General features: G+C 44.4%; 1 protein-coding gene across 1 annotated transcript in view; it reads left to right on the forward strand.

Annotated features, from left to right (window-relative positions):
* The first annotated feature begins 3,581 nt into the window (after positions 1-3,581).
* Positions 3,582-15,915, forward strand: part of FBN2 (fibrillin 2) — a 238,935-nt gene continuing 226,601 nt past the window's right edge. Inside the window, exons 1-4 of the mRNA XM_072728645.1 lie at positions 3,582-3,835; positions 4,656-4,738; positions 9,321-9,419; positions 12,463-12,558. Of these exons, the coding sequence (XP_072584746.1) occupies positions 3,582-3,835; positions 4,656-4,738; positions 9,321-9,419; positions 12,463-12,558 (532 nt within the window). The remainder of the gene's footprint in view (positions 3,836-4,655; positions 4,739-9,320; positions 9,420-12,462; positions 12,559-15,915) is intronic.

The following is a 15,915-nucleotide window of genomic DNA, read 5'->3' on the forward strand; positions in this document are numbered from 1 at the left end:
TGCTCTTTCTTCTTTTTTTTTTAAAGATTTTATTTAATTATTTTGGGAGATTGAGAGAGAGAGAGCACAAGCATGAGTGGGAAGAGGGGCAGTGAGAGAGAGAGAGAGAGAGAGAGAGAGAATCCCAAGCAGACTCCGTGCTGAGAGTGGAGCCTGATTTGGCATGGCTCACCACCTGATCAGAGCAGCTGAGATCATGACCTGAATTGAAATCAAGTCAGATGCTTAACCAACTGAGTCACCAAGGTGTTCATAGGTATCACTTGTTCTAAATTTAATTTTTTCTTTAATTATATAACATACACACATGGTTCCAAATTAGAACTATAAAACAAGGCATATTTATAAACATCTAGCCTTCATCATTGTTTCTTCTTCAATATCTTCTTCCTTCCCTAAGATAATCATTTTTATTAGATTTGGTTTACACTCCTATTTTAAAAAATGTGCCTACAGCTACATACCATCAAGTAGCATACAATATACAATATCCTATACTTCACATTATTTTTAAAATTTTGGTAAAATATGCATAAAATGACCATTTTAACCATATTTCAGTGGCATTAAGTATATTCACAATGCTGTGCAACCTTTATCACAATTTTCAGGACTTTTTCCATCGTTCTGTGGAAATATTGTACCCATTAAACAATAATTCCTCATTTCCTTCTCCCTATTCCTCACCTGCCCCCAATCATTGATAACTTTTATACTTTCTATCTTAATGGATTTGACTATTTCTATCTGTACTTTGGCTCCCCCCACCCCGAATTGCATATTCTAGAGATAATTCCATAGGAGGGTACAGAGATCTCCACTCAGTTTTTATAGCTATATAGTATTTCATTGAATGGATTAAATAACATTCAAACAATTTCTTACCGATGAGACATTTGTGTTCCTAATATTTTGCTATTACAAATAGTGCTACAATGAACAGATCAATGCATTTATCATTTCATCTTTTTGCCTGTATCTTTTAAACAGATTTCTAAAAGCAGAATTGTTGAGTCAAAGGATACATGCATATGCAATTTTAGAGCACTTGGATTTATGTGACAGGAATGAACCCTGAAGCCACATAACTATTAACAAAAACCCATTTAACAAGGTTTTAAAGAGTATGATTAAGACACTGCCTTCAGCTAGGAGATAGTACTTTAGTTAAAATGGTTTTATTTGTTTGAAGCATAGTCATGACAAATACCTCTATTACTGTCTTTAATTTCTTTGGATTTGTGCAAATTGGTGTCTCACATGAAAGTATGTGACTCCTACCTTTTTTCAGGCCTTATGAGAATACTGTAAGTCAGACTCTTTGTCTGACTACATTTGGAAAATAGAGAAGGGAGTTATGCCAAATCTCAGAGAATTTTGGCTGCCAAATAGCACATCTGGGTAATTCAGGGCGGGGGGGGGGGGGGGGGCGGAGAACATATACATGTACATATACATATATATAAAATTTATTTATATCTTTAAAGTAAAGTTCCCTAGGCCTGAATAATCCAGACATTGCTCCCTTTTACTGTTTCCTAAACGGTGTTTGGATGGTTAGCCTTAATTTTCAGGGATGTTTGATTTTTTAATTACGCAGCGCCATGGGGTAAGAGAGGACTAGGGCTTTACAGAGACCTCCTGAAAGCAGGGCCACAAAGGAAGACCCCAGAGGCGGGTGAACGCAGAGGCAGTTAGTTCTAAGGGTTCAGAGGGCAGGTCGCCAGCCTGGACGCACCAGTCGCTAGAGCTTAATCATTAATGAGGTCTCCAAGCCAGGAACCAAGGATGTGCCCCAAGACCCATTTACCAGCTCTTCGTCCGTCCCACCAGCCCCGCTGCCCCTCCCCGCCACACCCCCGCCACTTCAGGGGCTCTAAGTCCTCTCTGGCTGCAAACCCTGGCAGAGCTCTGCCAGGGGTCACCCCGGAGCACCCCCCCCCCCGCGCGGACTCCCCGGGGACCGCAGCGCGCCTGACTGCGGCCCAGGCCCCCCGCGGCCTTGGGGGCTCCCTCTTGGAGGTGGAGAGCGCATTTCAATCTGGAAACGCCCAGCCCCTGCGCGGGTCCCACAGCCTGACGCCTATCCCGGGGAGTGGGGGGGAGGTGGGGGCAGGAGGGCGATGGGCAGGGCCGGGCCTCCTCGGATGGAGGTTGCGGCCAAGTCCCGCGTGAGTCCCCATTCCTCTTGGCTTCGAATGCCCCCCCCCCCCCCGGGGTCTGGGTCCGGTTCCTCCCGGGGGTACTCGCCCTCCTCCGCAGCCCTGTGGCCTCTGCCCGGCCCGGGGGAGTTCAGCTGCGCGTCCAGCCGAGCCTAGCGCCTTTAGAGACCCTCGTCTCGGGTCCGCGGCCCGGCGAGGGCGGAGGGGGAGGGGGAGGGGGAGGGGGAGGGGCTGCTGCCTCCTTTCCCAAATCCGGTCCCTAACTGCCCCCTCCCCCGTCGTCTACCCGCTTTGTACAGTCAAAACAGAGCTAGCGGCCAATTGAGGGGGACGGGAAGCCAAGCCGACTAGCGCCTCGCCCCCTCCAGCCGGCCCCCAGGCCCCCGGGCCCCCTCCTCCTCCCCACTCCTCTCCTCGCTCTAACCTGGCCCCCATCCCCCGCTCATTTCCTCTCGCACCCGGGCTCGCCAATCCCTCCTTCCAAGCCCCTCTTCCAGCCCGGCCTTCCTCTCAGGCGTGCCCCCCTTCTCCCCAATCTCGGTCCCCTCGCCTCCCGTCACCCTACCCCCTTCCTTCCTCTCCCCTCCCCCAGCCCCCAGCTCCCCTTGTTCCTCCCCACCCGCTCCGCCCACTCTGCGTCGGCCCCGGGTCGGGGCTGCGCTCCACGTGTGGACGGTTGCGCTCCAGCCCCCACTGACAGCCGCCGCCCGCCGGCCCGCCCCGCGCCCCGCCGGGCCTCAAAACCCCCGCGCCGCGCCGCGCCGCGCCCTCGCCCGCCGCATCCTCCCCGGCGTCCAGCCTCCTGCCCTCCCTCTGGCCGGCGGCTCGCCCTGGCCCCGCACACCTCCGCTCGGCTCCGCAGCCGCCGCCGGCGCGTCGCCGCCCCGCGGGACTCCAGGCGAGCCGGGAGGAGCCCCTCTGCTCCCCCGGGGGGCCACTTTTGTTTGCTTGCGGCTCCTTTCTGGTGACTCCTGCAGCTTCCCAAGATCCGTGCCCGGGGCGCACGGGAATCCGCCGAGGCGCTGCGTGCAGGCCCCTTTTTTTCTTTTGAGGTCCGCTTTCTTTGTAACTTTACGCCGCGGCTGCTCGGGTTACTTTTGTAATTTCCCGCCCCCGCCCGCTGGCGGTCCCGGAGTCGCTCGCGGCCGTGGCCCGGGGGATGCAACGTGGACCGCGCGGGGCTGCCGGCCGCACCGCCGCCGCGCCTCGCCGCCCGCTGCGCTAGAGCTCGCGTCCCGCCGGCAGCCGGGGGCCGGCGCTCGGCCCGGGGCTCCGGCTGCAGCAGGGGGCCCAAGCCCCAGGCGGTCTCGGGCGCCCACGGAGGGCTCCCTAGACCCCGACTCTCCTCAGGCCGCGCGGATTCCGTCTCCCAGCGCTCGTCCTCCGCGGACTCCGGTCCGCGCGCTCTCGGCGCCCGCGATGGGGAGACGGCGGCGGCTGTGTCTCCAGCCCTACTTCGTGTGGCTGGGCTGCGTGGCGCTCTGGGCGCAGGGCACGGCCGGCCAGCCCCAGCCTCCGCCGCCCAAGCCGCCCCGGCCCCAGCCGCCGCCGCAGCAGGTCCGGCCCGCCGCGGCGGGCTCCGAGGGCGGGTTCGCCGCGCCGGAGTACCGGGAGGAGGGCGCCGCGGCAGCCAGCCGCGTCCGGAGGCGAGGACAGCAGGACGTGCTCCGAGGGTAGGTGGGCAGGCGGCCCGGGGGGACCCCACGCGGGGCGGCTTCGACCCCACCCCCCGTCGCTGAGTCCGGTGCGGCGGCTGGAGCGGCGGCCCCCTCCCTCCATCAGAAGCCCGAGCCGCCCTCCCTCCGTGCCCCCGCGACTCCGCCGGCAGAGAGCCCTCCCTCGGGGCTGGGTGGGAGGCCCCCGGGCGCGGCCGGTGCAGCGCGGGCTGCGGCCGCGGTGCGGGGACAGGTTCCCAAGTGGGGCGGGGCGGGCCCGAGTCCGCGCCGCGCCGCGCCGCGCCGCGCCCCGCGCAGCCCGCCTGCTCCCCGCCGTCGGGGGCGCAGCTCCCGAGCCTTTTGTTTGAGGACGAGTGCGGGGCTCAGGCTTCGCTCGGGCCGGGAGACCCCGGGCGGCACCTTCCGACGCGCCTTCCTTGACACGCCCGGGCCGGAGTAACGGTGGATTCAGGAGGGACGCATTTGGGGACCGAGGGCAGGGATTTTTGAAACAGTGTTCCCTTTGTTCTCTGCATCCGGAGGCTACACGAGTAGCAAATTATATGTTTCCATGTTTCTGTTCGCCCCTTAACAGGCAGTTAAGAGAGGGCCGACGGAAGGCAGGCTTTAGACCTTGCCCATCCTTCCCCATTCCAGCCCATTTACTTTCTTCTTCTGCGCCTCCAAGCCCCAAGAATTTTGAAGTGTAGTTTTGACTTGTGTGTTGCCCCGGAATCTTCTCGCTCACGGTTTTTTTTTTTTTTTTTTGCTTGGAAAACCCGCTAATGTGTTAGCATACCCTTCCCTACATGTGCGTGACCTCCCTCCTCCACCGCAGGCCCAACGTGTGCGGATCCAGGTTCCACTCCTACTGCTGCCCGGGATGGAAGACGCTTCCTGGAGGAAACCAGTGCATCGTCCGTGAGTGCTCGAGGGGGACCCCAGCTTGGGCAGCGCGCTTGGCCCCGTGTCAGGGCCGAGCTCTCGGACCCATCCAGTCAGGCGGCGGGACACACAGTTGCTTTCAGAATCCAGTGGCCGCGAAGCAGTGATAATTAGGACGCGGCCCCATTTGAGTGTTGGGGAAGAAGCAGCCGGTTTACATCAGTGTAGACTTTGCTTCTAGACTCTGTTGAAGGGCAATAATGATAAAGGTTTCAAAGATACTTGGAAGTTTTATCTTTCTGTGTCTATTAATACAAACTGAAGAGAGACTACAGCAATTCCCTAGATAACTCAAAACCACTTTTTCCTAAAGGAGTCCAGATAAGACCACAATGTGATTATGTAAATTATCTGGCTTTTGACTGCATGAGGTTTAGGCCTTTTGAAGATCAAGCTTTCTTAGGCCTTTGTACAAAACCACTTTATTATCTCTGGTTTCATCTCAACAGCCACATAACATAGATATGAAAGGAACTCTCTCAGGGAGTTAGAGTTGACCCAGGTCAACAAAATTTTTATAAGAACTCTTCCCAAATGGCTTGACCTTTTTCTTTTTTTTCTTTTAGGATAGTTAGACTTAGAATTTACAGGCCCCACATCTCACGGCGTACAGTAGATTTCCAAAGTGTGAGGCTTAGAACTTAAAAAGTTCTGTATCTCTGACCTTAAAAGTCTTATTACATACTTTCCAAATTGTGTACCTGGTTCTCCCACTTTCTAAGTGAAGAAGAAGTCATTAGTTACCACCAGCCTCATACTGATGGACCGTGGGATGTCTTGTTTCACATGCTTGTGAATTTGTGATTTGAAGTGTGACTAGCCTTCTCCTGTATTTATCTAGCAGTCACATTTGTCTTGTTGGGAGGAGAGCCAGGTATCATAGACAGCACATTCATTTAGAGCCATCTTGACTTTAGATTGACCTTCATGTTCTCCAGGGAAAAGATAATTATGCAACTGTGAACAGAGAAAAAAAGGCAAGCCATACTAGCCAAGGGATAATAAGGATGTAGTGGCATTTCTGACTCTATATTTATTGGTTTTGTGGGTTTGAGATAGACCTTTAGTGTTATTTCATGCAATTTTTTTTTTTTTTTTTTTTTTAAAGAATGAAGTCTCGTGTGTTGCAAAGACTTCTTACAAAATTTTCTACCCTAAAAATCCCACAATCTCCAGTAGGGAGGCAAAAATGGGAAACAATGACTGTGTTCTTTAAAGTAATTCATGAAATATTTTAAGCAAATCCTCTGATTATAAGCCTTTATTTTAAAAAAGGATTTTGCATTCTTTTTTTCCCCCAAGACAGAAATCATCTATATGAGGCATATAGAGAGAGTGTATTTACTCTCTCAGGCCAGTAGGGCATTACTTTGCCTGCTATAAACTTAACATGGTTCCTAGAATCCTACATACAACAGCTAATGTCACTCACCACACACCTGCCATACTAGCTGGGATGACTTAGGCACTGTGGAAAGTCTGACTCACTGAATGTAATGAATGTGACTGCCATTATTGAGTTGGAGAGCAGCCGAGAAGAAGGGATCGGTTTATGGTACGTGTTGAAAATCTGTAAAGTCGGATTTTATTGGATCGGTGTGGAATGGGAATTCCAGAGAACAGAGCCCTTCCAGAATATTTGAAGTAGAAATATATATATGTGTGTGTGTGTGTGTGTGTGTGTGTGTATGTGTGTGTGTGTATATATCCCTCTGAGTGATTTAAATACTTTTAGTTTTTCAGTAACATTATGTTCTTATTTAGAAGAACAACTTTGGAAATCTCAGAGCAATAGTGAATATTGTAGCCTTCATTTCTACTACTTGAAATATTTGGGTACTTATGAAACACATTGGAAGTTACATGCATAATAAATTTCTAAAACACAAATTTTTACGTTTGTAGCCCCAAGAAACATGTATATCACTTATATAGATCAAGCATTTAGAGTTATCTATGATAATATTAGCATATTGAAAAAGTAATTCAAATGCCCAGGAATATAAAGTAGTACATAAAATAGAAGAATGTAATGCCTTTATATTCTCTTGTATGGATTTCATGTAAATTTTTAATTTTAGTATTTTCCTTTAAATTTAGTAGTGCAGTTATTTGTGACATTTAAAATGATAACATGGAGGTAATCACCAAATTGAAAGCATTGTAGTGTCAAAATCAAGAATTTTCATTCTAGAATTTCCTGGTGATAATAAGTTATTTATTATATTTTCTGGATTTCCACCATTTAGTGAAAGACAAAGCTCTGAGGCAACTTACAAGAAGAGTAGTAAAATATAGACTATGAGGACCAAAGATTAATTTTTTCACACATTTATATATTCACATTCTTTCTGTATAGAAAGATACTTGAAATGATTTCCTTCTAGTATTTTAATCTGTTGGGTGTTGAACAGGCTCCATGAAGAGGTGAAAAATGTATTTCTCAAACTACTGGAAACCTAACGCATTTTGATTTGAGTCTCAGTGTTTGTTGTTAGTGGTCTTAGTTGTAGTTTGCAAAGATCATTGAAGTACTTCAGAACTTCCATATATTTGTTTCCAAAAAATTGGAATTGACTTTCTCACTTTTCATTTGTTGTTGTTGCTGTTGTTGTTTAAGTCTTACTAGAACCTGATGCCATGGGAACCTTACTGATTTATTTGTGAAATTTTGTTATGAAGTGCATTTTGATCAATGGAATAGGAAGGGGTTGGCCTGAAATCATAGCCTTTGAACCTAAAAAGACATCAGAACAACAGTCCACTATAATCCCTTTATTTTATTTTACCAAGAAGAAAACAAAACCCAGAGAAGCTGTGTGGTCTTATTCTAAGTTTACAGTGTGCACACAGCGTAGCAAAACTCAACATTAGCCCTCTTTTATCCTATATACCCCTTACTGTGCTGCACACCTTCTCCCAGCATCGGAGAGACCCTAACATCCATGTGTTCTTTCCCTCTCCTTTTGCTATTTCTGGGTCTCATGGTTTTCCTGATGTGATGGTGGGAGGGACAAGTAGTTAGGTGATGTATATCACAGGTTGAAATGAGTGAGGAGAAAAGGCCCGCACACTTTTGCTTTTTACTGCCTCACAGATACAGAGCACACACCTGTGGTCATGACGAGGATCTGTTGTCTGGGGTTGTCCAGTCTGCAGCCATGAGACCTTCTTTGGGTATAGGACCTAGGAGGGGCACTTTGTAGATCACCTAATCTTAGACTAAATGTCAGCCTACTGGGAATGAGGGGGCTTCAAAATAAAACATTATGTTAGTGGACGTGTCATTTGAAAATTATTGGTGATCTGAAACTGTTGCACATTTTAAAAATTAGTAGTCAGCTCTGAGGCAGGAACCATGTTATTGCCAAAAATTAGTTTTTCATCTTCACACTATGATCTATGACATTTTCATTTATAAGGAGAGTACTAATGGAGATGATAACCATATCTTATGGATACCAAGAGGCAGTTTGGGAAAGAAAAACAATTACTGAGTTAACTCACTTCTATACAACATTCCCTTTACATTATTGGGGGTGGGGGTCTCAGATCTCTGAAAATTGTGAGAGCTCTGTCTAGTAAAAGACACATGTGTCCGTTCGCTTGAATGTTTATAGCCAGTTTGAGGATGTTGCCAGACTCTCTTTTTATTGTCTTCATGCATCCAGTCATGGAGCGTTAAAGTACATAAGCTTTGTATGTGAAGAAAGAATTCATTTACAGGTATAGAGATGAATCGCTCAGCTCATAGATGGAGTGATTCTAAATGTGGAAGAGACTTCCCATTTGGAAGGCACTCTGCTAGTGATTTTGAGGATCCATGGTATGTGCTGTGTCAGTAAGCCTAACATTCTTTGCTGTGATGACCCTCATACCTTGGAGGTCACAGCTGCAGGAGGTTTGACTCTCCCTCCATCAAAATGTCGTAACAGCTTTTCTGACCAACAGGCATAGGCTAGGTTGTGATGATAGCATGGGAGAAGAAAGGCTGGTGGAAGGAGAGTGGGAATTATTAAGGAGAACAAAGATTGATGATGGGGCAGGTCAGATACCAGCTGGGAAGGAATGTACATGGAACCCCTGTGGCTTGGCCAACTGGTTAGGGCCTGGGATCTCTGGCTCAGCCCATTTTATATTTTCTATGCCTCGTGAAATTCTTTTCCAGAATGGGCTTGTGTTTTCTGAGGGTGTTTAGGACCTCTGGGTTTCCTCAATCTTCCCAGCTTCCTACGACCAAGACTGCCTTGTGATAAATTCTGTGTATAAATTCTCTGCCTTGAATGGAAAACATGACCTGTATTGATAGGGGAGTTAAAGGATTACAGAACTTCTGAAGTAGTTTCATTTGTTTGCCCATTATCATAAGGATACATGTGACACTTAGTTTCATGTCTTTAGTGGGTCATTCTCTTGCCTATGAAATCAGACACTACATATCCCATATTTTTTTCATCTTAGTTTTTTTCAGGTTTATTATTGTTAACCATAGCTTTGTTTTGTGGCCTGTGTTTATGACCTACTTATTCCCTTCACTCTCCTATTGTGCTTTCTGCAGCAATCTGTAGAAATAGTTGCGGAGATGGATTTTGTTCGCGTCCCAACATGTGTACTTGTTCCAGTGGCCAGATATCACCAACCTGTGGATCAAAATCAAGTATGTTTCTTGGATATGACCTTACCTTTCTGCATTATTCAGAAGCTTTTGAGTAAACACTAAATGTCCTTTTCCGCAAGGATATAAATCGGTGATTATTTTCCTCACTGACTAGATCTGTGTTAATCTTAGGGATAAAAATCTTCAGTGGCTTAACTGATGCCACCAACAGCTTAATAATGATTTTATTAAGCAGATGGTTTAATTCTGGCCCAGGAGCTATGTGTCTATGAAGTAAAAGTGCATGTATATGCAGTGGAAAAGAAATTCTTTGTGAATAAGAACTACAACTCCTTGGGCTTTTACTCTGTGCCAGATAATGTTTTATGTTTTTGACTATAGCACTTTATTTCATCTTCATGCGAAAATCATGAGGTACTATTATCCCATTTTTCAGAGAAAGGAGATTGGCACATTTGAGTTAAGTAACTTAACCCAGAGTACTAGAGATTTGAATCCATGTATTCTGATGCCTAAACCGGTAGACTCCAACCCTAGGCTCTATTTATTGCTTTAATGGAATCCTGCAGTTCATGCCCTATTTTGTGGGTGAACTAAAGGAGAAAGATAAGAGGATTGGCCTGACAACAGATATTATATACTGACTGGATGCTTTACATATATTAACTCACTTTACATGTATTAACTCTCAGCAACCTGGTAAGATCACAAAAGTGGAAAAGATTGTCAGGTATTCAAGATTATTAATATGAGGCCAGTGTTTAAGATAATATTATAACAAGGTAGAAGCAAGTACTCTATTTAATTTCTCAGTAATTAAATCAGATTTTAAATCTTCCTCAAGCCAGAGTGATGTTGTTTTATTTTTAACATGTCTCTCTCCAAATTTTCTCTCAGAAAAGGTAGTGGAGAATGTATGTCTGACACAGAAATCGAAGATTCTAGGTTTTTATGAGCAATGTCATTGTCCTTGGGGACACATCTGTGTAAAAACTTCTAGTTTCATTTTCTTTGAAAATAATCAGTTATTTTCTCAGCCTTTTAAAGTTCTTCATAGTTTATCCAGTCTTTCTTGACCACTCTGATTAGCAGATTTCCTCCAGTGCTTTCAGGAACCTCCTGATCTGACTGCCTGGAAGATATTCTTGCCCACATTTTCATTATCCTGTTGTCTTAGTTTGCTCATATATGCCTTCAGAAAAAAAATCCTGGAGAAATTTTAGTTTAACTTCTTCTTAATCCTCTGCCTAGGCAGCTTAGCATTTCACGGGCCTACCCTTGTTTTATGGTATATGATTTCATAGAGAATCCATGATTTTCTATGGCCTTCAGTAATACTCCCTTTTTTCTTTTCTTTTTTTTTTTTTTTAAGATTTTATTTATTTATTCATGAGAGAGAGAGAGAGAGTGAGAGGCAGACATAGGCAGAGGGAGAAGCAGGCTCCCTGTAGGGAGCCCGATGCAGGACTAGATCCCGAACCTTGGGATCATGCCCTGAACTGAAGGCAGGTGCTCAGCCATGAGCTACCCAGGTGCTCCAATACTCCCTTTTCATCAGAAACATTTCTCTGTTTGCCAGTCCTCGTCCTACTCCACTGCCCTGAGGCATTTAGCACCATTATTTGCTCTGTTTATGAATTCCTCTTTTCCCTTCACTTACGCAGTATCAAAGGCCCCAGAGTTCCCTTTCTTGAGTATTATTTTTTAATCTTCTGCCTGCATCTTCTTCATTAGACTTCCACTCAATGTTTGGCATTCTCAACAGTCAGGCCTCCCTGGGTGAACTTATTTGCATCTATTCCTTCAACTACTACCCATATGTTGCTAACTCATAGTAATGATCTCCAGAAGAGATCCCTCCATTGAACCTCCTATTCACAGGTTCAGTTTCCTGTTTCAGGTCTCTACTTGAATGTACACTAAACATCTGAAACTTGGTTGTGTAAAATTTGATTCTTTGCTGCTCATAGTCTGCTGCTTCAGGTTTCTCTTGCTTCAGCAGATGCCACTGCCATCTACTCAGTGCCTAAGCAACGGTTTCTCTTTCTCTCTACTTTTTCCCTCTTTCTCTCATGTCTGCTCTTTCAACAAGACCTGTGAGATCTGTTGGAAAACATCTCAAATGCATCTTCTCAGTTCTATCACCATTGATATCCCGTGGTTCAGCTTTCCTCATCTCTTACCCAGACCACTGCAGTAACTTCCTGATGGCTTTTTTGCCTTCCCACCTTGGCCCTCTTCAGATCTGTTCTCTGCAGAGCAGCTAGAGGAATCCTTTAAAAATACAAACTGCGTCACTTAAGTGTCTTATTTCAATCCTTTCGATGACTACTTTTGCATTCAGGATATAATGCAGACCCTTCCATGGCCTGAGAGACCTTGAATTATTTGATTGGCTTCTGAATGCCTAAGAACTTCTCCTCCCAGCCTGACTCTTAATAATCCCATGATTCTTTCCGTTCTTCAAGTAGAGGAAACTATTTGCCATCCAAGGGTGTTTTAATTTTTTAGTTGGTCTCCCTGTGAGTTTCTGCTCTACTGCTTCTCATACCTGGCTCATTTTATTCCTTCAGAACTTTTCCTAGGTGTCACATCAGAATGATCTGCAGAGTCTCACTCTGGTCTAGGTTCCTCCTTGGCTCCAGGCTGTTCTCCTTCACAACACAGTTTCCTTTGGAGAACTTGTCATGATCCATAGTGAAACTGTAGTGTTGTTTACTTGTGTTTTGTCTGTCTCTCTGTGGGAATGCTAGTCTATCATTATAGCAGAGCATTGAGCACGTGGGGCAGACCCTCAGCCTCTGTATCCTGAATGATACACAAGTGCCTCCCACTTCCTAGAAACTATGCTGTCAGGATATACTGATTTCTTTAACACTGCAAGTGTAATATAGTTTAAATGCCTGCCAGAAATACAACATTGTAACAGGATATGCTCCTGTGTGCACTTACACAAGTGGGTCATAACACTTCTGTAGAATACATTTGTCATTGAATTGGAGATTTTGTATAGTTTTATAACTCACAGATACTAAAATTTTAGTGATTGATATCTTTATATGTTTTTTGTTGTTCATTGCAGTTCAGCAGTGCAACGTTAGGTGCATGAACGGAGGGACCTGTGCGGATGACCATTGCCAGTGCCAGAAGGGATATATTGGAACTTACTGTGGACAACGTAAGGAACATTGGAATAGACTTTGTTTATTAGAAGTTATTTGATTTAGTGAGTGTTTCATGCTAGGTCATAATTTAAGGATCTGTAAAGCCTCTGAGCATTAAAAAAATAACTTCATGTAGTAAGCCATAGTGAACAACTAAATTTCTAATTTTTAATCATAGATTTTTTTTCTCTTTTAAGATTTCTGTGTTCTAAAACAGATGTTGATGTTGACTACCACCAGTAGCTCTTCAGAATTGACATATATCACAAGTTAATATTTACTTGCTTTTTAAAAAAATCTAGCTCTGTAAAACATGAATACCTTCCTGAAGGTATAGTAAAGATTGTTGTGATTTCTCTCTCTTTAGGTTATCCCAGAATTAACCCTAGGGGAGCCAATCTTATAAATTATGTTTGTCCAGCACCTTCCTGCTCCTACCTAGCCAACTCTAGCCCAAAAAAGTTAGTACATTGGCATCTCCTGTTCTTGCAAGAAAACTGGCCTCAAGGCAGTGTATTCTCTCAGAAATCCATAAAGCTTCACTTCCCACACTTGTCAATCTCAGATTACCATAACAGCTGTAGCCATACCTGAAAGCCATCTATACAAGGGGTCTACAAACTAAAGTCTAAATTAATTATTTAATGCAATAGTGCAGGGCTCTGAAACGATTTTTAAAAAATCAGGTGTCGTTGTGAAAGAGGGAGCCTTAATCCAATAAAGGTCTACTCTTCACTCACTGGAGGATACTTGGTACTAATTAAGAAATAATTTTTTAACAAGAATGTGAAGATTGTAACTCCTAGATTATGACATATTTCTGGGGAAGACTAGAGGTTTGTATTTTCCAAACTGTGGGACTCTTACAAGAATCTCCATATTTTTTGTAAGGATTTTATTTATTTATTCATGAGAGACACAGAGAGAGGCAGAGACATAGGCAGAGGGAGAAGCAGGCTCCCCACAAGGAGTCTGATGTGGGACTTGATCCCATGCCCTGAGATCACGCCCTAAGCTGAAGGCAGACGCTCAACCACTGAGCCACCCAGGCATCCCTCTCAACCCTTTTAACACAGGAGCACAAAGTTGTAGGTATGCAAGACGATCTACTTTGTTTTAAGCTAATCTTATTTTTGTTGGAATTTTAAAAGCTTAAAAAACTTGTTTTCAGTATGAATAAAGCATTAACCATTTTAACCATTTTTAAGTGTATGGTTGAGTGGCATTAAGTATATTCACATTGTTGTGTAATCATCACTGCCATCTATGTCCAGAACTTTTATTACTTTGTACCCAATAAGCACTAACTCCTTATTTCTCCCTCACCCCATCTCCTGGCAACTAACATTTTCCTTTCTTTCTGTGAGTAATGGCTACTCAAGCTACCTCATACAAGCAGAATCCTATAGTGTATGTTTTTTCGTGACTCTTTTACTTAACATAATGTATTCATGGCTCATCCATGTTAGAGCATGTATTAGAATTTCCTTCCTTTTTAAAGCTGAATAATAATCCATTTTATGTAGTTGCCATATTTTGTTTATATCTCTTTGTCCCTGAATGGACACTTGAGGTGCTGCCACCTTTTGGCTGTTGTGAAGATGGTTGTAGGACCATCCATTTGTATCCCTGCTTTCAGTTCTTTTGAATACATACCCAGAATTAGAATTGCTAGTCCTTCCTATGCTATTCTGCTTTTAATTTAAAGAGCTGCTTTGCTATTTTCCTTAGTGGCTGTACCATTTTACCTTCCTACCAACAGTGCCCCAGGGCTCTAATTTTTCCACATTCTCACTAGTACTTATTTCTCTCTTTGTGTGTGTGTGTGTGTGTGTGTGTGTGTGTGTGTGAGTGAGATAGACATCCTCATAGATTTGAAGTCTATCTTCTTGTGGTTGTTGTTCTTTGTAAGATTGCCTTCCAGTTAGGGTAACATAGCTTTCTATTTATAAATGCTAGGAAGTTTTCTTTTAAAATAATTTAAGTAGGTGAATCAATTTAAAGAAAAATACTTTGGGTCAAAAATCAGTCACTTTTTTCTGTAAAGGCCAGATAAATATTTTATGCTCTGTGGTCTCTGTCACAAGTACTCAGTTCTTTTATTACAGTGCAGAAGTGACCATAAACCATGTGTAAATGAAAGAACTTGGCTGTGTTTCAGCAGGACTTTATTTTTGGGCACTGAAACTTAAATTTTATACCATTTCCATGTGTCACAAAAATATTTACTCTTATTTTGAATATTTAACCATAGAAAATGTGAAAACCATTCTTAACTCATGGGCATTAAAAAAACACATCTGGTGGTGGGAAACATCTGACCTGTGGACTTTAGTTTGTAGACCCCTTGTATAGATGGCTTTCAGGTATGGCTACAGCTGTTATGGTAATCTGAGATTGACAAGTGTGGGAAGTGAAGCTTTATGGATTTCTGAGAGAATACACTGCCTTGAGGCCAGTTTTCTTGCAAGAACAGGAGATGCCAATGTATTAACTTTTTTGGGCTAGAGTTGGCTAGGTAGGAGCAGGAAGGTGCTGGACAACAGTGTAACAGAAATTTTAGCAACCTTTTTTTCATGAATTATTTTTTTTCTATATTTTCTTCAAATATTTAGGTATTTTCCAAATTTTATACAAGAGACTCCAGTTTATAACCACTAAAAAACAAAACCTACCTATTATGAACATAGTATTATAAGGACACAGATTTATACATTTTTTATACCTATACAGAAGTGGTAGGAGATCTGATTTTATTCTTTTTTTATTTTTTGAAGATTTCATTTATTTGAGGAGTGAGAGTGAGCGAGAGAGAGAGAGAGAGAGAGAAAGAACACAAGCTAAGGGGAAGGGGCAGAAGGAGAGGAAGAAGCAGACCCCCCCACTGAGCAGGGAACCTGATGTGGGGCTTGATCCTGAAATCATGACCTGTCCTGGGATCGAGCCCCACATCAAAGGCAGACGCTTAACCAAATGAGCCACCTGGACACCCCTGATTGTATTCTTTTTTTATAGAGTCCAGAATCAAGAGAAGAGACACAATTATCCTTCCTGAAACTCAACCTTTTATTTCATAGGGGAAGAGAATTGTAATTTCTTTAGAATTACAAGGAGGAAGGGCCTTGTCTCAACTGATCTTTCGAGTATTTGCTCAAATCTAACCTGAAACTAGCCACTTTCAGCCTGAATTCACCTGCTGTATCTGTCTGGGGTCTGTGTATGTATGTGTCTTCCTAAAGGTTGTGCAGAAAGAGTTCTAGCTGCTGTGTCCCTTCTTTGCTCTTCACATAGAAGTAGTAAAGGGATGAAAAGTAGTTTCCCTCCCTGGAGGAGGTGTTTCTATGTTCTTCTGCCCTGTGCCAAGCCATACC

Source organism: Vulpes vulpes, chromosome 12, assembly GCF_048418805.1.
Source record: "Vulpes vulpes isolate BD-2025 chromosome 12, VulVul3, whole genome shotgun sequence".
Taxonomy (NCBI): Eukaryota; Metazoa; Chordata; class Mammalia; order Carnivora; family Canidae; genus Vulpes; species Vulpes vulpes.